At 39.4% G+C, this 22,362-nt stretch overlaps 2 protein-coding genes and 1 long non-coding RNA gene across 3 annotated transcripts in view; 1 reads left to right on the top strand and 2 right to left on the bottom strand.

Moving 5' to 3' along the window:
- LOC101706145 (uncharacterized) overlaps positions 1–7,877 on the top strand; it is a 123,369-nt gene extending 115,492 nt beyond the window's left edge. The window contains exon 10 of the long non-coding RNA XR_015440779.1: positions 6,488–7,877. This is a non-coding gene — a long non-coding RNA (uncharacterized LOC101706145). The remainder of the gene's footprint in view (positions 1–6,487) is intronic.
- On the bottom strand, positions 2,146–4,758 carry Ppbp (pro-platelet basic protein). Its single transcript, XM_004833921.3, has 3 exons — positions 4,364–4,758; positions 3,952–4,081; positions 2,146–3,830 (listed from the first exon to the last, which is right to left on the bottom strand). Exons 1-3 carry the CDS (start codon positions 4,479–4,481, stop codon positions 3,728–3,730), a joined length of 351 nt encoding a protein of 116 aa, XP_004833978.1. The 5' UTR covers positions 4,482–4,758; the 3' UTR covers positions 2,146–3,727.
- A 4,435-nt stretch (positions 7,878–12,312) lies between the features above and the next one.
- Positions 12,313–14,616, bottom strand: LOC101707377 (alveolar macrophage chemotactic factor). The gene is made up of 4 exons (XM_004833922.4): positions 14,285–14,616; positions 13,998–14,130; positions 13,816–13,899; positions 12,313–13,457 (listed from the first exon to the last, which is right to left on the bottom strand). Exons 1-4 carry the CDS (start codon positions 14,379–14,381, stop codon positions 13,439–13,441), a joined length of 333 nt encoding a protein of 110 aa, XP_004833979.1. The 5' UTR covers positions 14,382–14,616; the 3' UTR covers positions 12,313–13,438.
- Between the last annotated feature and the right edge of the window lie 7,746 nt (positions 14,617–22,362).

Consider the following 22,362-nt stretch of genomic DNA (forward strand, 5'->3'; position numbering starts at 1 on the left):
ACATGCATGGTGGGGAGTTGGTCTGTGGACATAACGCATCTTCATTCTTTTTTAATCCCCTTCTCTCCCTACCTGGCTTCTTTAAAAGTGTTTGAAACAGGAAGCTGATGAGGTTAGCGGTCCTATCTCTATCCCCAGTCAGGTCACAGGTAGGCACAGAGCTGCTATGACTGTGAAGACCGACAAGGTTAAGGTCTTGGCTTGTTCTCGTGTCCGCTCTTCAGGGCAATTGGAGCAGATCTCTGGGCTAACCCAGCCACCTATGGTCATAATGACCTGTCCACTTGCCAGTCTCACCTCTGCCCCGATAGTAATATCAAGAGCAACTCTAGCATTCAGCATCCAATACAGCAGCAGCTGCAAACCACGATGCAGCTACTACGTGTTTAGGGAATGGAAACACGAGGTCCCTCTCGGTTAACATCAGAGGGAGTGAATATGAGGCCAGCTTTTGACTCCAGACCAGCGACACACTGGATTCATGCAGCCTCACCTCAGAATTTCAGTGCTTGATGAGTGACTGGACCCATGCAATACTGAGTGGCTGTCAGGTCAGCTTCCTCTGCATTCAAACAAGAGGATTCACACTGTGGTGACATACACCTGTGCCTCAGGAGGGGCAGCACATGCAAGCACTGGCCCTGCTGGCTTTCAGGAGAAACCACTAGAGATAGGACTTGATGCCTGAGGTTATTTTTTTTTCTTTTGTTTGTTCATTTTTTATTTTTTATTAGCACATGTCTGTAATGCATAAAGATCACTTTCCTTGTGGGGAGTTGTCACATGTACAAAACACGTCTCTATGCTTTTTCCATCCTCTTCTCTTCCTCTCCCTCCCCACCCTCCATCTCTTGGTCCTCTTCCCATTTGCAAAAGATCTCTGTCCTTATTTCCTATTATCTGTCTTTTATTTTGCTCTATTTATATTTTGAGTTTCTCATATAAGAGAAATCATGATATTTAAACTTATATTTCTGATTTATTTCACTTAACATTATCGTCCCAAGGTGCATCCATTTTCTACAAATGACTCAAGTTTATCTTCCTTTATGGCACAGTAGTTCTCCATTGTGTGTAAATACCACATTGTCTTTATCTGTCCAGTGGCTTATATGCTGATGGACATATAAGCCACTTCCAAGATGTAGCTATTATGAATTGTGCTGCTATAAACCTGGGTATGCATGAATGACTGTAATATGATGTATTTAACTCTTTCAGGAAGATACCTAGAAGAAAAATAGCTGGGCCAAATGGAGTTTCTAGTTTTTGTTTTTTGAGGAGTCTTCGTATTGATTTCCATAGTAGTTGTACTTGTTTACATGCCCACCAACACTGTAGAAGGGTTCCCTTTCCACTACAGCCTCACCAGTATTTGTTATTACTTGATTTCTTGATGGTGGCCATTCTTTCTGGCGTAAGATGGAATCTCAGTGTTGTTCAATGCCTGAGTTATTTTTAAATGTTGAAGGCAAGCTAATGAAAATATCTGCAATCCCCATTTGCTGCTTTATTGCATGTTTTGTATATAGCGTTTGTTATCCATTACTTAAATGCATTTATTTTTTAGACAAAAGATTTTAAGGCATTAGGACAATGATGGTGAGGAGATGGTAAAAAGAAGTCTTTAATACTACAGTTTGTGAACTGCATGCTGAGTGTGTAAAGGTCTCCAAAGTCTGGAGAGTTTGGAGAAGGTGAACTTTCTTCTTGTCCTCTGACCAGTACAGTCTGTTTACTATGGTATGCTATGCTGTATGTGTACGTATGTATGTATGTATGTATGTACATGTGAAGTACTATTTGATGTGCTAATAACACTATGTAATGTAATTTCATTAGATGAGGAAGAATCAAGGAAAGGGGCTGTGTAGTGATTAAGAACACAATTTCAAATTCCTGGATCACCTAATTATCTGATCTTGGGGCAAGTTTCTCCCTGCTCCTCCTCTTCTTCTTCTCCCGTCTTTCCCTTTCTTCCTTCCTCCCTCCCTCCCTCCCCTCTTTCCTTTCTTTTCCTTGTGGTACTGGGGATCAAACCCAGGTCCCCATATGTTAGGCAAACTCTTTACCAGGATCTGCACTCTCACCCCAGGGCAAATTTCTTAATCTCTTGAACTTTAGATTTTTCTCTGTGATCCTGGAGATTCTGATAGTATTTAATAATACACAATCACTAACCTTATATGTGGGTTATTTTATGATGTGCACTATTTCAAACACTTTGAGTTTGCTAATTCTTTTAATTCCTGCATCAATTCCATGAGATGAACAATAGATGATCCCCACTTTAGAGAGGAAGAAACTAAACTGTAGAGAGATTATGCAACCTGACCAAAGTTAAACAGCTAACAAGTGGTGGAGCAAGGTTCCCTACTTATTCTGGCTCCAGAGGACAGGCTTTTAACCAGATTATAGCTATCTTGTAAGGATTACTTAATGTACACATGCAAAACACTTAATTTTCCATGGTATTTTTAAAGTGATTCATAATTTTTGTGTAATATATTACATTTAAAATGTCACACAGCATCAACTTAGTGGCTTTTATTGGCAATAGTGTGAAATACCAAAGCATAAAAAACAAAAAGCAGAACAAGAAAATAAACAAAAGATAGTTAAAACTTTCCCCAAAGTCTATTTCAATTGATAATATAAGATAATATATCAATAGAAAAATCTGATGTTATGTTAACCTCTTTGTAAGAATAATGAAAGTATTGATTTTAAGGGTTAACAAATGAATGAAGGTTTTGTGGATTAAAAAATTAGTAGTAGCCTAGTAATGTTTCCCTGTTATACTTATTTGCCAGTTCAATTCTAATACTGAAATTATAATTGTGCAGATATTAATTAAATGAAAATATATATGAATATGCAAGAATACAATTAACATTAAATAAAATCAGCCATTTTCCTTAGTTATCACTGCAGAAAGTGCTGGGGTTTCTTTGTAGAGTACATTAATGCTTTTTTATCATGCACTTTTTGCTCTACTAGTGTAAAATATAAATTCACTTTAAGTCACTACTGCTTACAGACTTACATCCTACAACTATTAGTTTTAGGGTCTGAAGCCTAACATAAACATTAGAAACACTTTTCAGAGGAAAGTTTGAAATCAGAAACTCTATGGCTAAGACAGTGAAAACTCTATATCAAAGTATAAAAAAATGAGGTACATTCTATGCTTGGCTTTTCGGGGTGCTTGATATTACTGGCTGTCATGACATCTATTAATCGTCATGAGCTCATCTAGCCTAACAACTGAGAAAGAAAAATTAACACAAATGGGATTGGAAATAAATGTTCCAACAAAGAAATATAGCTGGTCATGGTGGCACACACCTGTAATCTCAGCACTCAGAAGGCTGAGGCAGGAATATTGCCACAATTTCCTAGCCAAACTGGACTACAGAACAAGACCCTGTCTCAAAAAAAAAAAAAAAATGGAAATGGAAAGCACAGAACAGTGTTTAAGCAAGAATTAGAGAATAAACCATAACCATAACTTATGCATTATTACTGGGCTTGCTTATTTCCATCTTCTCTCATCCCTAACGTGCCTTCTCAGAATACAATGTGATTTTTGAAACAGAATAAAATTTATCCCAATTGTCATACAGTAAGAACAGGTGTCCTGGATAAAAGAATAACTATAGAAATTTAAGACTTCAAAATCCTGCCCTTCCAGGCAGGTAGAAAAATTCTGGCAAGAAGTAGCAAATTAAGCAGCTGATTCCTGACCTTCCAATGTTTTCTGTATCATTTTCTTGACTCCTGGAGCATCTGGGTTCAGACAGACTTTCTGGCCCTCTTTCAGTGTGGCTCTGAAAGAGAGCACAGAATCATCTGTGAGTATCCTAGCCTGGGAAGCAGAACAGACCCAAGAGGCTGGAGAAGATGGCACAGGTGGAGGGCATCCCAAATGGTACAGAAGCAGGAACTTACATCACTTGGACTTTGGAACAATGGGATCCTGCCTTAATCATCTCCAAAGTGGAGATCTTGCTGGGATGGATTCCAGAGACCGTCTTCACACATAGGCAGCGCAGTTCAACAAACGACTCTATGCTTGCAGCTATGGTAGAACATGTGATTGTGTTAGTGGTCATGGTTATTTTCCTCAGTTTATTTTTTATTTGTAAATGGAGGGTAATTGCACCTCTCCCAGGAGGCCATGTTAATATGACCTGTAAACTTTTAGTATCATGCCTAGCAGATTGCCCAGAACACATGCCACCACCACTTAGAGTTCACAGGGTAATAACATTCTCCAGCCCCAGTCAACACCGCCCCCACCACCACCACAGTTGCAGGGAAGCAAAGCCTCTACCCTTGTTTTTCCCTAAATTTGTCTTACCTTGTCCATTGGTAGAGGGAACCAGCACAGTCAGGAGCAATGACAGGAGCAGCAATCCCCCTAAGGCAAGATGCAGGCTGGGGCTAGAGCAGGAGGTAGCGTTGAATCTGAGACTCATGGTGGAAAAGACTGAGCTGGAGCTGTTTCTGAGCCAGGACCCCTCAGCCAGAGGGTGAGATACTGCCTACAGGTCTGCAACAATTGGCTTTATATGCCTTTCAGATGGCTTCGATCCCACTGTCCTGTAGCCAATGAAGCAGAAGAGACTGGCAGGGGAAGATAGGGTATGGTATGTGGTGATATACCCATACAAGCATGGTCAAGTTGTGCCCAACCCAGATAAATGCCAGGCAAGTCAGAATTCCTGCTAAATTAGTTAAATTCAATGCATCATTTCCCACTCCTAATCTCTCTTTCTCAACACCATCTCCTTTATGCATGGGTAAGCACCCTACTTATGAGGTTAGACTGAAATGCTGCATGTATTTTGTGTGGCCAGGAAACAATATGCCATGCTTCTTCTATACTGCATTCAGCACCTGAAGACATAAGCATGTGGCCTTTGAAAAAGAGAGTTACTTTTCCTTTCCAGATTGCAGAGAAAGCAGATGTCCCTGCCCTAGTTGTGATGAATGTCAGGGTCTTTTGGGAGAATATGGGTAAACTATGAGCCACTTATCATCAAACACTCGCTTTGATTATTAGCTTATGGGCAACTGTCCTCCAAATGATTTGTCTTTTATAATTTCATCCAGAAAGCAGAAGCAAATTCATTCCGCTTTGTATTATAAAATAAGCTATTTGTTTCTACCATCTCATTGTACCCAAAAAGCAAGACCTAACATTTTTTCTTTTGTTTTCACTCTAACAAAGATAGACGATATAATCTGTTAAAGAAGATTCATATACAGAAGGTACCTGTGAAATCAAATGTGCACAATCCTTTCACAATTATTCCACATTACTGTCCTTCAGAGATACCCACCAGCAACCATTAGCATATGTTTTCTATTCTATCTGCATTTATATACATCCACGTATATGTAGACAAAGAGATGCACATACTACACAGAGATATGTTCGTATATCATGTATGGAGATAGACATAGGTTTTTTATACAAATTCTATAAGGGTCATTCTACAGCTCACAATTATCTTTCAAAAATGTGAATAAACTATACATGTTTTTAACATTATTAATAGACTCTTTTTTTGTCCACTATGACCCTCCAAAACCAATTTCTGGTGATATTTTTAGGTCCACTGCACTTTTTTTCTCCGTATTTAACACTATTCAAACTTGTCTCCTAGTTACTGCACTTAGTACAGTAATTGTATGGAACCTTTTCTGAGATGATGATACTATTTGAGTTGGTTGGTACCAGGAAAAAAGTAGAAGTGTAGCACAATTGTATTAAGTCAGTCTTAAAAAAGTATCTTGTCACAAAAACACATCATCAGAAGTTTCATGAGGAAGTAGTAACAAACTTATTGTTAAAATTTCACAAGCCCATTAGTCAGCATTTGAGATAAAAGAACTTTTTGCTACTTTGTATTTATTCAAGAAATATTGATTAAGCATCTATTGTGTGCTACACATTATAAAACTCCCATGTGACTTATTCAATTTCTTCTTTAAAAGCAAGACCTGAAGCAATTGCCCAAAACAATGGAATATAAATAACACTTTAGAATATAAATAACTACTATAATTAATGTCACTACTGCTGTTAATTGCTATTTCTCTCTTTTTTAATTTATATATTTATTGATACATTTTAGGTATATAGTGCATTTACATTTATCATTGGTTGTTTGTACCTGTACATGATGTATCCTAGTTCTTATTTTTTCTCCCATTCCCTGTGCACCCTTCACCCCCTCCACCCTTCCCTATTTACACAGACTTTGATTTCATTTTTTTTCTTTCTCATAATTTTTCCTTTCCCTTCTTCCTTTTCCCCCTCCCCTAGTACCACCCTCAAACCCTTGGACCTTTTCCTATTTCAAATGATCAATTATTCATTTTAATCATTTTCATCCTTATTTACACTTTTGGTTTCTCACACTAGAGAAACTATTTGGTATTTACACATGTGTGTCCTATTTATTTCACTTAAAAGCATGGCCTCAATATGCATCCATTATGAACAAATCTTCAGTAGCACAGGAGCTAGCACAAAGAATCAACAACTGGGATCTCATCATATTAAAAAGCTTCTGCACTGCAAGAGAAACCACCAACAGAGCTAAGAGACAACCTACAATGTGGGAAGAAATTTTTAGCAGCTGTACCTCAGACAAAGGTCTACTATCTAGAATATATAAAGAACTGAAAAAAATAAGACTCCCAAATTCAAAGACCCAATTCAAAAGTGGGCAACCGAAATGAACAGACATTTCTCAGACAAAGAAGTAAAAACAGCAAATAAATATATGAAAAAATGTTCAACATCACTGGTCATTCAAGAGATGCAGATGAAAACGACACTGAGATTGCACCTCACCACAGAAAGAATGGCTGCTATCAAGAAATCAACCAATTACAAATGCTGACGGGGTGTTGGGGGAAAGGAACCCTTCTCCATTGTTGGTGGGAATGTAGACTGGTGCCATTTCTCTTATCTGCATATTTTTCTTCCATGAGTAGAACCACAATACAAATGGTGATAAACTGTACAAAAATAGGCAAAAGATTTTAAAATCAGTTATTCTATTAAAAGCAACCAGCTTATACAAAATTATGACTTAAATTAGTGCTAGGAGTAGAAGCAAGTGTCTGGGTACTGGAGTTTTTTAAAATAACTTGGCAGCCTTTTGTGAATCTTCATTGTAATCCTGTTGTTGGCATTTAAAAAAAAACTGTAGCAAGTAATTTTATCTTTTTCCTTTCAATTTCCTTATGAATAGCAAAGTCATTGAGGAAACAAGCAAGTTTTCTAAGACTAAATTAGAACTTATCTGTTATTTTAAATAAAATACTTAGAGACATTGGAAGACCATGAAAATTAAGTCATACATTAACTCTATTTTCCACAGAATAGTTTTAAGTGGTGCCTCTCAAATCCTTCTTTCAAGTATAAAAGAGATTTGTTGTGTGCAAATCAGCCATAAGAAGAGTTAGTACAGAATTCCTAGGGTTAATAACATTTTGGTTCTGTTAAAGTTCCTCAGGCAAGAAATTAAAACAGTAGGCTACAAAAGATCCTCCCTAAGTCCTGAAACCAGATGTTTTCTGTGTAACTGAGGTGACAACAGTTGTCCAGACTCAGGAACTGGCAGTCAGGTTGAGGTTTTGCTGTGCTGTATAGGGGGTGAGGGGATGGAGACAGCCTCCTGGGTGCTGTAACATAGGAGTACTGGGAGTTTGCAGGTCTCAGAATTTGCATTTGAGTAGTATTTGCTGAATATCAAGTGCATGACTACATAGTCACTCATTTGAGGAAATTCTAATGCAATGTTTTTTGAGAATCTGTGTATACAATAAATTGCTGCTCAATGGTGACCTTCTTTTACTGTGTGACAAGTCAACCCCGAACTTGGTGGCTTAAACAATAGCTAATTATTTCTGACTATTCTGTGTGCGAATAAGAGTTTCATCTGCTGTCTTTCTCTGCCCTACACTCACTTGCGAGAGTGTAGTCAGCCTAAAAAGACTCAAAGGTCTCCTTCATGGTGGGTCACCTGCTGCTGGCTGTAGAGTGTCCCTCAGGCCCATCCAGATCCTCCTCCTCCTCTAAGTGGTGTCTATTCTCAGCAATAAACAGAAAGGCGAGGATGGAGAAGGAGATAAGAAAAGGAGAAAGGAAGAAAAGACACAACAATCATGATCTTCCCTCTTCTCTCCCTTCCCCTCTACCATCTTTCCTGCCCCTCTTCTCTTCCCCGTTTCCTCTCCTCTCATCCTCTCTACTTTCAAGAGAATCTTTGTTTCATGGACTGACTGAGGATATTTGCTATGAAAAGACCTTCACTCAAAACGAAAACTCCTTATCATCATAATCTCCACATCATAAGGGTCCTGCATAGGGTCTTGTATGAGAGTGTCAGTAAATGTCAATAAGTTTGTATTTGATTGATGGCCATGCATTTTGATAAAAATGTGTAGGAAATTGATAGGAAATAAATAGGGAATATATACAGAGGCTGCCAAAAAAATGTGTGTATCAAGAAAAGAAAATTTTGTATAAATATTTTAATATTAAATTTATTGAGACATCATGAGATTAGTACAAGTTACCCTTGGCCTTTACAATTATAAGAGGTGCTCAACGTGGTGGCTATTAGCTTCCAGACATTTATTAGTATGGAGAACTGCTAGAGTGTATATACTTTAGAAGCCCTTTAAATAAGACTCAGAAATCAATTTTTAGGAGCACTAAAAATCATTCATACATAAGTAGAGAAAATATGAACAGATTTGAAAAAACTAAGGATGCCTAAAGTATCCAGGCCTCAATTTTCTTACTGCAAAGGGGAATTTGAATTAAGAGACTTGGGAAGGGAAATATCCTTGGGAAAGGATATCTACTTAGGAATGTAGGTATGGACCACCTGCTTTGTTCCAGTATAGCCCTTAGTGCAGTGAGATAGATATTATTCTACCAGGTTTACATGAGAGAACTGAGGAAGGGAGATGTTAAGTAAATTGTCAAGGTCTCATGCTAGAAATACTCAGAACTGGATATGAAAGGCAACAAGTCTGACTCTACTGCACTGCAAAGCACAAGAATACCTGGCCTCTTCCTGGAATACAATCATTTTTCTCTTTGTCCAACCACGGAGGTGGATCAGAAACAGAAATAAAAAATTTATGTAGCAATGCAAACACAAACATTGAAGGTATTTTTGAGGGCAAGAGTGGGAGTGGGGTGTCCTCTTTATTCAAGAAACTGGACTCTAGAGTCTGCAGAAACAAAATTTTAGATCTAAACCATAGGTCTTCCTAAGTCATTATCTCTTCCCACATATTTGAAGTATTAACAGTGTTTTGGGGGAATATAATATTAATTTTGTGAACGTGAGCTCTCAGCCAAAATCAGAATTAAAGTACACTCTCCTCTTCCTCCATTTAGTCATGGAGGTAACAAGCAATCCCTAGGTACCTGATCTGTCTAGTAAATTCCTCACTTTGTGGCAATCAGGAAGGACTTTTGCAGTTATATACGTGAGAGTCACCCACAGCAATTCTTCCCCTTATGCAAGAACGAAAATTATGACAGAAAAACAAAGCCACTAGTCATGTTTTGCCATAGATCTTGTCATACCTTCAGGAATGGAAGGATTAGTGTGTCACACCCCAAAATAAGCAGGAAAGTCTGGTGGAATGAATGAAGACCATTGTACACTAGAAATTGTCTGTTTTACTAATTACATAAAGTGGATATTTTCTGACCACTTATTTAATTCCAAGTGATTTCATATATGAGAGAGAGTTTCAGGTGGATAGGAGAGTGAAATAGCACTTACGGATTAGTCTGAGCAAACTATTAGACATATGTCTAGAATATACATTAAGTAAATGTGTATACATTAGGTAAATGTCCCCAGATACATCCACTTTGCATTAGTAGGAAGGTTGATGAGCAATGAAAGAAATGGTGAGCAGTCATTGCCACTGAGGTTCATTGATGAGTTGCACTTTGGAAATACACTGTCACATATTTTTTTCTTTATATAATGACCAATTCTAAAATGGGCATGGCCACTAGAACTGCAAGAATATTACAAAGAAGGCCTGATTCTATGGTCTATGAACAAACTAGACTTCTAAGTTTGCTTCAGAAAAAACAAAGATCATGAATGATGATAAACCAGGAAGTAACCAGTAGTGCTTATTTGTTGACAAAACTTTTACTTTGCTATCTAAATGGCATTTAATATGCTTTCCCTTATTAGTATCATTGGGAGCTGGTCAATAAGTATTTTGGAACTGACAAAACACATCAGTAATCATTTAAAACAGTGAAATTTTGTATGCAACATTTATGGTAATTTTGTTTGCTTTTTAGTGCTTTCTATAATTCATAAAGTCAAAAAGGGTACTTTTTGAGAGAGCAAAGAGAGGTCATACATGTTTAATGTTTTTTTAACTTTAGAAATATTTTGAACTTTTTTGTATTGCTGAAAAACTTGTCAGTAAACCCATATCCTTGACACTACTCTAGTTTTTTCCATGTATTTGTATCTTTGTCTCTTCCTGTTGTATGTATACATATCAACATATAATAATAGTAAATATATTAACCTAACTGATATTTTAAATGTGAAGGAGATCATAAGATACAGAAAAACCTAAATTAGACAAAAATATGCTAATAATATATTAGCATGCTACTGTATGCCAATATATACTAATATAACATATAATACATTAACCCAATTACTACATTTTATATATATGCTAATGAGATTAGCCTTCTTCCTTCCTTTTTCTAAGAATGGACTACTTATGTGAAATGCTGAATATGAGAGAGCCTTGGGGCTTGTTTAGCCTAGCTCACTCATGAATTTAAATGTCTCCTGCATGCTAGGCACAGTCTGAGCAACTGAGATGAAGATAGTAAGTATTGTCCTTGCCTGCCTGTGGATTACAGTGAAGTTGGAATAAATCGACATTAAACAAATGATCATTGTGGATAGACTATAAACTCTAGTAATCTTGCAAGAAAATGTAACAAAGAAAAAATACAAAATGCTATTAAAGGATAAAAAATGAGCTGTAACCCGGCAGGAAGAAGAGTCAGAGAGGTTGGCTCAGGACAGGAGAGGAAGGATAGGAGATAGCTGAGTGAAAGTGAGGGTAGGTGTTACAGGTTGGGGGGACTGCATGAGATAAAGTCTTCACTGGATTACCCACTGACAAGGAGGAAAGGTGCAGGTCACCGATTTTAGGAAGCTATCTCACAACCTGGGTCAGGATAACTTACGAATTCTCAGTCATTTTGAGCCACACATTGGAGATGTAGAGTTGGATGAAATACGGTTGATGCTCTGGGAGAGTTCTTACTGGACAGGTGGGAAAACCTAGAAACTAATGACAGCATGCACTATGGGTTATAATTTGGATATCTGGAAGATGCTGTGGAAACATCAAAATGGAAGGCAGGCTTTCTGTTGGGAGGGCTAAGGCAACTCCAGGAAGAGACGTCTCCTGAGGTGAGTTCTAAAAGATGAATGTCATTTTCTTCCTATACACAGAAATGGGGCCAGTTCCTTCCAGGCAGAGCTATAGCAAATGCAAAAGCACAGGCCCAGGAAAGCACTTGCCTGGCTGTGAATAAATGCCTGTCTTCAGGAGTGTGAGACAGATGTGCCTTCAAAGTGATCCGCAGTGAGCTGAGAATGAGCCTTGCTCTCCATGCTTATGAAATGAGATGTGTGATACTCAGTTTGTGCTCCTAAAACAAAGACTAGAGATGATCAGCTTAAAAAAAGAAGAGGTTTATTTTGGCTGAGAGTCCTGGTCAATCCATGACCAGTGTGGGCCCTGTTGATTAGGGCACAATACATTCATACCAGAATGCAGGGTGGAGGAGGCCAGTAGTGAGGAAGAGGAAGAGGAGGGCAAGAGCCTGGGGTCTCAAGATCCCCTTCCAGGGCCTGACTCTGACAACCTAAGCCCTCCTCCTCAGGCCCCAGTTCCAGAATCCACCATCTCCCAGTGAACCAGGCTGAAGACTCAGCCCTCAACACCCACCCCAATCAGGAGTAGTGAGGATTAAAGAGAGAGGAGTCTTCTCTGTGTTTCCTGAAGACCCCAGGGCTACTGACACTGTGGAGGGAACTGGAAGGGGAGGTGCATGAAGCAAGGCTGAGGGCTGCAATGGCATGGGGAAGTGGGCTCCTCTACAACCACAGAGCAGAGGAGTGAAGTGTTTAAAATGATGTAGAATGAATGATAAATAAAATCCATTCTTATAGCATAAGAAAGATGAAACAACACAAGTAAAGTTTAGGAATCTTTTATTTTTTTTCTCCAAAAACACAAATAATTATTATAAGCCAGTGAAGTGCAGTTTTTTTTTGGTACTGGGGATCAAACTCAGGACCTTGTGCTTGCGAGGCAGGTGGCAGGGCCACTGAGCTAAATCCCTGGCCCTGATGTGCATATTTTTTAAAGTGCCATTTTAATATAGTGGATACATTAACATATAACAAAATGGTCAAAATCTTTAAGTTATAGGCATCAAAGTCTTAGAAATGCTGTGTATTTTTAGAAGACTAAATGATGACTAAATGTATCAGATGTGCATTCAAAACTTTAAGAGCACCTATCATTGTTAAATTTGTTATTTAAAAAACATAAAGAGTCATTTCTACAGGAACTACAAGTCAGGAATTTACCTCTTTTTATCTTCTTCATCTATGCAAAACATATATTTAGTGGTCTAAATTATAATAACCTAATAAAATAGTTAATAAATAGCATACAAAATCAAATTTTAATGAGTATCATGACATTATGCCATACTAAGAAGACATCAAATGTCTAAAGTTATAGGATGAGAATATATTATTCCTTATTTACAGATCCTAAATAAGGAATAATATATCCTACATAGGTTACTGTATGACATACCCAACTTTCTAATAAGTATAAGGTTACTTAAAGAGCATACCAGGCCAAGAGAAAGGAATTCTGTAACATGTTATCCAAGAAACAACACTAAAATATTTCCTGTTTCATGAGAAGAATGAGGATAAGAATGTCTCTCTCTCAGCAGCATTCTAACAAAACATAATTCACCCATCAAATCCTCAACCTTTCACTAACACTACAAGGACTATATACTAGAAATACAATACTGATTAACACCCAATGATTAATTGCCAAGTAGCAGCAAACAGCAGGAAATATTATAATAAACACTTCAAAAACTAAGGAGAAACTCAGGAGCAAACAGCATTTCCCCATTTTCTTCAGAGCAGGGAATCCACATAGTAAAATGCTAGGGAAAAAAATCAACTCTTCTTTCTTTATCAGATCCAGAGCCTCCACAGAAAAAGAGGGCTCCTGCTCTTTGAAGACTGGGCAAACTTTCCAAAGCACGGCCCTCGGTCCTTCCTCCTGATCAGTTTTGCTTGTTTCCACTGTTGAGAAAATAATTATGTCAGTTTAACCGAATTTCCACACCCTGGTCTACTCCAGCCATTTTCTAAACACAGTGCTGAAGAGGTTTGGTACAAGCAAAAACAAAAAGTAAAAGGAAAGCACAGACAAAATGTATCTGCCACTGTAACAAGCTTTGCCCTACGGCGCTGGCAACAGTGTAGCACCAGTGAGAAAGGTTGCCCAGGACGCTCCATATCCACTACCCCTTCTCCTTGGCAACCTCTGTAACCTTAGCCTGGTCTGGAACTTGGTACCCAAACCCTAGGGAGTAAGGGCTTTGTTCAGTCTCTGTTCCCAGAGAAGAGAGGAAACGGAAAAGATCACAAGGCCAAGTACCTGTCCAGCATTTTCTGGATAACTTTTTTGATCAAAGGGGCTTCTGGGTCCAGACAGACTTGTTTCCCGTTCTTCAAGGAGGCTCTGCGGAGGGAAAAGGATGAACCTGTGAGCCGGGCTCCAGCACGGGGAAAGATTACTCCCTCCCCCGAACTCCGGGGGTCCCCGCGGAGGACACTTACACCACTTCCACCCTGGGACACTTCGGGCCTGAGACAGTCACTTGCAGGTTGGCGATCGTTTTGGGGTGGATGCCAGGCGTGGTGCTCAGACAGACGCAGCGGAGTTCCCTCAGCACCGTGGCGACGGGACCGGCTGCGGGAGAGACACCGCCGTAATGGGAGAGTCTGGGGTCAGGGAGCAGAGGGCAGAGAATGGGGAGCCCCTCCTGGGGCGCAGGACACAATGGTCCCCTCTGCATGCCCAGATAATGGGGCCCTCCCCACCCTTGGAGTTCCCGTGCCCTCACCGTGCACTTGGGGCTCCGGCGGCAGCAGCAGCAGCAGCGCGAGTAGCGCGCACAGGACGCCAGGGGTGCGGGAGGCACAGTGGGGCACGAGGCGCATCGTGGACGCGGAGCGGGGTGAGGCGGAGAAGGCTCTGGTGGAGGCTGCGGGCACCGTGCATCTCCGCGCTCCTTTTATCTGCACAAGCCGCGGGTCCCGGCAGGAAACTCGAGCCCTGGTGCACGGGGAATTCCCTAGACTTGGGATGGGGGGTCGGCGAAGGCGGGGAGGAGCACTCGTGGCTCCGCCCCGGGTGCAGGGACCGCAGCTGATCCCAGGGGACCTCGCCCTGGGCTGCCAGGGCTGAGGTCAGAATCTGGGAGGGGCCCCAGCGTCCATCCAGGGAGCAACACTGCCACCGAAGTGGCCCTTGGAGAGCTTTTGGAGGCCTTTAGTCATTGTAATCATTATGATTATTAAAGAAGTGTAATCTGTGCTCAGCAGCACTGTGCCAAACCCAGACCCCTCTCCTCGCAGGCGCCGCGCTAAGGCTTCCCGTTTGCTCAAGGAGTTTGGTTTCTAGCCGGCTTCCCAAGCCTAGAAAATAGGATGAAAAGGGCTTTTCTTCCACCTGGAGTCAGCGTCTGCAATGACTTCGAAATCAGGTCTGCTTACTGGAATTCCTACTCTTAAAGTTTAGCGACTGTATGTGTTTCGAGGTGGAAGGAAGGAAGGAAGGAAGGAAGGAAGGAAGGAAGGAAGGAAGGAAGGAAGGAAGGAAGGAAGGAAGGAAGGAAAAAAGAAAGAAGAAAGAAGGAAGGAAGGAAAGAAAGAAAGAAAGAGAGAGAGAGAGAAAGAAAAGAGTCAAAATCACCCAGCACATTACCTGACAAGTGCCACTTCACTTGTGGCAGTATACTGCATACTGAGTTAAAAGTTTTGGTCTCCGTGGGCTGGACAGACAGAAAAGAAACGCTGGGTTCCACAGAATGTATCTGAAAGTTTAATCTGAAGGTTTGAATCAACTTGGCAGCAAGAAAGCACCTGCTCTGGCTTCCCTAGGACAAGTTCGTGGGGTGCTGTGTGGGAGGAGGGTTCCCCATTCAGCTTCTGCGACCTTCCAGCTTGCTGATTTAGGGGGGACCAGTGCTATTTCCATGACCTGTTCTCAAGCCCAGAGCTGCCTCTGCAACTGAAGGGTGAGGTGGCACCTAGCTTCCTCTGCCTCTCTTTCCTCCTCTGCTGGGTGTAGACAGAGCACTGGGTTCCAGTGACCACTGTTCACACTGTGCTGTCATGGCTGTGACACACAGACTTCCTTAGGTGGACATCTAGCGAGATTCCCTTTGGATTGTTCTGAAGACCTTGGCCTCAAAGTCATGATGGCAATCACAAATGACTCATGGAGTAAAACACTTTTCCTTGTCCTCTGTGAGCCTCAGGAATTTTTTTATTCCCTCTACCCATCTTTCTTGGAATAATATCATCTTCATCGCTGAGCAAGAATGAGGTGACATAGACCTCAAGACCTTTTGCTCTGGAAGGAAACTTCAAGTCTGCCAAGGAAGGCTGGGAGGTTTATGGGAAGCTGAGTGGGAAGTTCTAGGTCCTGCACAGCTTCCTGATACCATGAGCATCGCCCCTGACTCAGAGAATGTAATCCTTCATTCTGCAGGGGAGTGGCAAACTGCAGAAAGCAGCCTAGAGTTTCGTTATATTGACTTTGTAGAGATTAGAATGTGTCTAACAATAAAAGATAGGCCTCATTGAACTGGCTAAGACAAAACTTCAAAAATGTGACCAAAGATCTTGAGCAATTAAATTCAATTTAACCGCAAGGAAGAAACCACACTATAATAAGACTTTGTGGGAAAAAGTTTAATGGCAATTGAGAGAGAGAGAGAGAGAGAGAGAGAGAGAGAGAGAGAGAGAGCTATTTTAAATATAAGTAAATGTATGAAATAATTTGGCGCACTAAATGGTAAGACCAAGTAGGAGTCACAAGATGAGGCTGCCAGTTCCATCTGACAGTCTTACACATGTCTCACCTGATTTGCACTCTGAATCAACTTACCCTGAAGTATTTGCAGAATATAAGTTGGGGGGGGGGTTGTTTCTCCACCTGGCAGCAGATACTAGATAATCACCACTAGAGGTGGGCTACTGGGTGGCACAGCCTCCTCAGGAAACAGCATGTAACTCAACCTGTCATTGAAAATGTCCCGGTCCCCTGCTGTGGCTGGCAGTCTGGGCATTGCTGATGTTGGCCTTCTGCAAAGATAGTAGGAAGATTGAGAATGACAATCATCAGCACCTGTGGAAACAGGGCACTTTAAAAGCAATCGCTGCTTTGCTGCCATTCATAGGAAGGCATTTTTCTTCTTGCACTCTGGCCAGCTGAGAGAGAAAGGCTGTGTTGTTTTTCTTTACTGTAAGAAGACAATCCACCAATGACATTATCATCTTGAGAGCCCAAGATAGTTACTGCCTGTCAAAAGCAATCTAGTTTTAGTCATAATGATACAGATTAATGTAGTATAAAATCCTCTTCCATTGGTTATCATCTACTGAAAGCAAGGCCAGAGAAAGACTTAGGAAGCAGAGAATCCAGAGTTGGAAGAATGTGCCATGAGACACTCTTTTTTTTTTTTTTTGTATTAAATTCTTTTATTGGTACATTGTAGGTATACAACACAATTACATTTCTCATTGGGAATTGTACCTTTATATAATGCATCTTGGTTCTTATTTTTTCCCCATTCCTAGCCCTCCCTTCACGCCCTCTACCCTTCCCTATTTACAAAGACTTTATTTCCATTTTTTCCATTTCTCATCATTTTTTCCTTTCCCTTCTTTCCTTTTCCCTGTGCCTCCCACTACCCCTACCCCTTTGGACCTTTTATTCCTATTTTACATTATCGATTATTCATTCTAATCATTGGTACATTTTAGGTATACAATATAATGACATTCATCATTGGAAATTTGCACCTTTACATAGTCTCTCTTGGTTCTTGTTTTTCACCCTTGCCCAGCCCTCCCTTCAACCCCTCCAGCCCTCCCTATTTACAAAGATTTTGTTCCTATTTTTCCATTTTCTCATATTAATCCCATTCCCTTCTATCCTTTCCCTTAGCCCTCCCACTTCCTTCCCCTTGGCCCCTTTTCTTCCTATTTCACATGACCTATTATACATTTAGTCCTTATTTACACTTTCAGTTTCTCACACCAGAGAAACTATTCGGTATTTACACATCTGTGTCCTATTTATTTCACTTAAGAGTATTGCCTCAATGTGCATCCACTTAGCTATAAATGTCTCTAATTTCTCATTTTTTATGACTGAGTAGTACTCCATTTTATAAAAAAACCACATTTTCTTTATCCAGTCCCATGAGACACTCTTAATGGTCTCCAGATCATACTCCACTATCTTCCCTGCCACCAGCACACACCTCTCCTCAACACAGGGCCTCTCCTCAACGTAGTTAAACACTTTGTCCTGTTGCCCAACCACCATGATTTAAACTATTGAAATCCCCAGGCAGCCTCTCCATTGCTGTCTCTGGGGCCACAATTTATCAAAGGTCCAAGAGACTTTCAGGAGTTACTTAACCTGAAACAATCTTCTACTCTACATCCTTCACTTTCTTCAAGATAACTCAAAAGTTCTGCCTGCTCTGAGAAGGCTTTTTCTAATAAAGCCATTTGAAATGTTTTCCTTTCACTCTTGGTCTTTGAACATCTAATGAATATGCTTACCATACATCCCCACTGAGGCCTAGTTTAGTTATTCCTTAATTTTGTTTTTGCCTCCCTTGAGTTAACTGGGAAGTTTCCTGAGCGAGCATCGATGTCTTATGTTTCTTAGGTAATCTCCAGTAACTTATAGGTTCAGTAGTAAGAAATTTGAAAGAATCTGATGATACACAGTTTCATGATAACTGCTTTTTATTTTACAGAGTTCATTACTTTAACAGTAGATCTTAAAGATAAGGAAGAAAGTCAAAGGCTGTTAACTGACCTTACCCCCTCTATACTTTGGAACTCCAGCATTTTGACTTGGCTTTCTCCACAGGAGAAATGTTGTAAAACATATCTTGGTTAATTTTAGAGAAAATTCAAACAATATTCTCAGTCTTTGGAATCTTAACTATCCAAAACAATGTTCAGAATCCAGCAATATATTTAATATTAAAGGAAAGAAAATTATACAACTGAAATATTGGCCAAGTTACGTATTTTCTGACTTGAAGATTGTTGGAAATAAATGAGTGGAGGAAAATCTGATTTTACTGCATTGAATGTTAACAGTAAGGCAGTGTCATTCTAAACAATCCCAGCAAACCAAAGAGGCCTTTATTTGCATGATTTATTGCATGGTATAGGCCCTTTCAAATATGATTCTCATTTTCTATTTTTCTTTGCACTTACTACTGTTTATATGTTCCTTAAGAAATGCTGTACAACTTCAGGAATTAAGGATGTTGACGTATCAGTGTATGGTTACACATTATCAAGAATATCAAACTATGGAAGAAAATAAAAGTTGAAGTGGAGAAAACACTCATTTGTTTATACATAAAAGAAAAGGAAAAATCAATGCAATATCTCCATCTCCTTTCACATACAGTGGCTGGCTCTCCAATGAAGAGGCAGCCTCATTCCGGGAAATCAGTCTACCTCAGAGTTTCTTCACTTTTCCTGTTCAATGTCGAGAATATTCTCCTTCCTCTTCCTTTTACCCATTACCCATTTCTTCTTTCTGCCTATTTCAGATTAAAGCTGATTGAGAAAGGAATAAACCAATGATCCTTGATTGAATCCATACTGAGCTTGGTTCCAATAACCACAGCTGGGCTTTCACTGTATGAATGGGTCCCTAGTTAACTATAGCTGTGCAAACTAAAAAAAAAAAAAAAATGTTGACAAGAAGAGAAGATATACAGGGAAGAGAAAAATGAAGATTAGGGGCCGGGGATTTAGCTCAGTGGTTCCAGCGCCTGCCTCATAAGCGCAAGGTCCCGAGTTCCATCCCCGGTACAAAAAAAAAAAAAAATTAAGATTCATGTTTTAAATGTTTGCAAAAATCCTTGGGCTTCACAGAAATAGGAAACATTTATTGCTTTCTTCAGAAATCTGATCTGAAAATAAGTAAGAGAAATTAAGTTTTTAGTGTTAGCTATTTCATATAATTTTTAGAAGATGTTTGTATGATACTGCAAAAGATGCTATATGGAATTAGACTTCTAACACTGTGCTTAATAATGACCAATTGGTATATTGTTTCTGACCACAATTACCTTCATACTGTGTACCTTTCTTTAGCAGAATATCCATTTATGCATAGCCTTACAATTATTTAATAGACAGAACTTCATTTGTCCTTGCTACTTTACTAGGAATAGTCGTAGTGTATTTATTTGTGTGTTACTTGTACTTTGTAGACAGTTCTGTTTATCTCCCCGTTACTTCTTGGAAAAATAGCAAAAACCTAACATTTGGCAAGTATCCAAGACAATGTTCATGAATTTGTAAGAATAAAACATGTCTTATAGATGACTCATTGCCATTTTTTTTGGTTTAATTTGATTATGAATTCCTAGTGAGTAACTACTTACATGCACATTGAAAATACTATTTTTACAAGAATTGGGAATTAGGAAATTGCTACCACTGACATAAAATGTGTTGCAACACCAAGCCCAAAGTCACAGAATCCTAGAAATTCTGGCTCATGTTGGACTGTGAGCCCCTTACTATCCACCTGGGATTTTAAAGCATGGCTTCCTATGGAGAGTGAACTGACCGAATTGCTTTAACAAGATGTCTTTCTTTGAATCATTTTGGTTTCAAAATATTTCACCATTGGTAAGGCAGACCAAAAGTCATTTTCTTTGGAACAGAATGTCCCTGTGAGACAGTTTTTATTTTTTTACCTAATTAAATTTGAGAGCAGAGTAAAGAATGCTGTGGCCAGGGATTATGTCACAGAAAAGTGGCTAATGTATTAGAAGTAGACCACAACTGGTACCTGTCACAACTGGGCTATGTACAAAACAGTTTTCTGAATAAAACTTGTGAAAGTTTTACATAAAGCATATAGTCAGCTTTCTGTGGTGGTTTGAAAATAAGCCATTATTTGAATTGAAGGATGATTAGAAAAAAAGTGTTTTTTCAGGCATGAACGCTTGCCTTGGGTGGATTCCAGCCACCTTTGCGGGAGGTTAGCATGGCGTGTCAACTTGACTGGCTGTGGGATCCTCCCAGGACTGGTGGGACACACTTCCTGGTATGTCTAGGTGGGTTTGGAGGTGTGGCCCCTTCCTCTCCTCTCTGGCAGAGCACTAAGCAGCCTAGCTTCACCACACCCTTCCGCTATGATGTCTCTGCCTGGAGTAAGTGGATCGGGGCCTGAAACTGTGAGCAAATTCAACCTGTGTCCTTCAAATTATGGGCGTTAGGTGTCATCTCTATATATTCTTATGCCACAAACTTTCTGTATGATCTTAGTTTATCACTCTTTAAAATGAAAACACCATCCTTCCTCCCTAAAAGACTATTGAGAGGAACCAATGGGAGGGCTATGATAAATGTGTTAAATATGTTTAAAATTGAGGTAAAATTTACATAGCGAAATGTACATATTTTAAGAGTACAGTTTGATGAGTTTTGTAAAATGGAAATATAGAACATTTTCATTTCAAGGCCTAGGCAAGTCTGTGCTGTTTTCCATTCAGTCTCTTCTCCAGAGGAAACCATTATTTTGACTTTTTAGCTTTTTCCATTCTTGAACTTCATATAAATAGAATCATCCAATATATATTCTTTTACACCTGGCTACATCCTCAACTTAATGTCCATAGATTCACCTATGTTGCTGTGAATGTGCATAGCATATTCCTATACTATACATTTCTATACTACATATGAGCATATAGAATATTCACAGTATATTTTTATCAATTGAATATTTATTAGTATTCATTAGTATTTAATTGTACAAATATTACAAATTATTCATTTATAGGTGAACATTTGAATATTTTCCAGTTTTTGGCTAACAATTTGGCTATTATGAATGAAGAGGCCATAAACATGAATATATAGTTATGTTTGTATGTGGTAGAGGAAAAAAAGGAAGCCATGAAATTATTTTCACTCCTGGAATGTTACCTGTTTTTCATACCCTTGAATTTGAATGGACTCTGTGGCTGGTTTTGAACAATAACTTGGCACCTGTGGGATAGATCTGCAGCTTCCATCTTTGATTTTTAGAATAATTCCTTTTGGAATCCATCTACTGTGCCAGGAGAAGCCTGTGAAATGTGCAGAGGTCATGTGGAGGGAACTATGGGCACTCCAACCAACAGCCCTACCTGAGCTCCCCGCTGAAGCTGGTACCCACCATCAGCCATGTGAGTGACCATCTTGTCCATTGCAGCCCAGTCAAGTTTCAGGTGCCTGCAGCACCAGCCATATCAAGCAAAAGAATCACTCAGATGAGCCTCATATCCAGTTAACCCAGATAATCCGAGGCAGTAAATACTTATTGTTTAAAGCCAGTGCATTTGGGTATAATTTTATACACAGAAATGAATAAAATACTTATTCTCATTTCCTGTGGACAAGTGTACCAGAATAGAACTGCTAAATCATGGTACATGTGTGCACTTAACATTACAGGAAACTTCTGAATCATTGTCAGGGTGATTTAACCACTTCATACTTACACCAGCAAAGTAAGAGTGTTCTGCTTACTTTAAGTGTTTGTCATCACACTTTTAAAATTTTAGCTACTGGTAGGCAATTAGTGGTATCTCATTGGGATTTTAATTATTATTTCATGACCACTAATGAGGTGGAACACCTGTTCGTGTGCTTTTTTTTTTTTTTTTGCTATGTGTAAATCTTTTGTGAAGTATATTTTTGAATCTTTTGCCTATTTTGTTTTAAAGGGGTTTTTTTGGTCTTTTTCATATTGATTTGTTGGAGTTTGTTGTATATTATAGTTATACATTCTTTGTCTGATAGATAAATGTATTACCCTTTATTCTGTCTATAGATGAATTTTCGTTTTCCTAAAAGTGTCTTTGAGGAG

Source organism: Heterocephalus glaber, unplaced genomic scaffold, assembly GCF_053883595.1.
Source record: "Heterocephalus glaber isolate CG9 unplaced genomic scaffold, H.glaber_assembly_v1.0 deba00001504, whole genome shotgun sequence".
NCBI lineage: Eukaryota > Metazoa > Chordata > Mammalia > Rodentia > Bathyergidae > Heterocephalus > Heterocephalus glaber.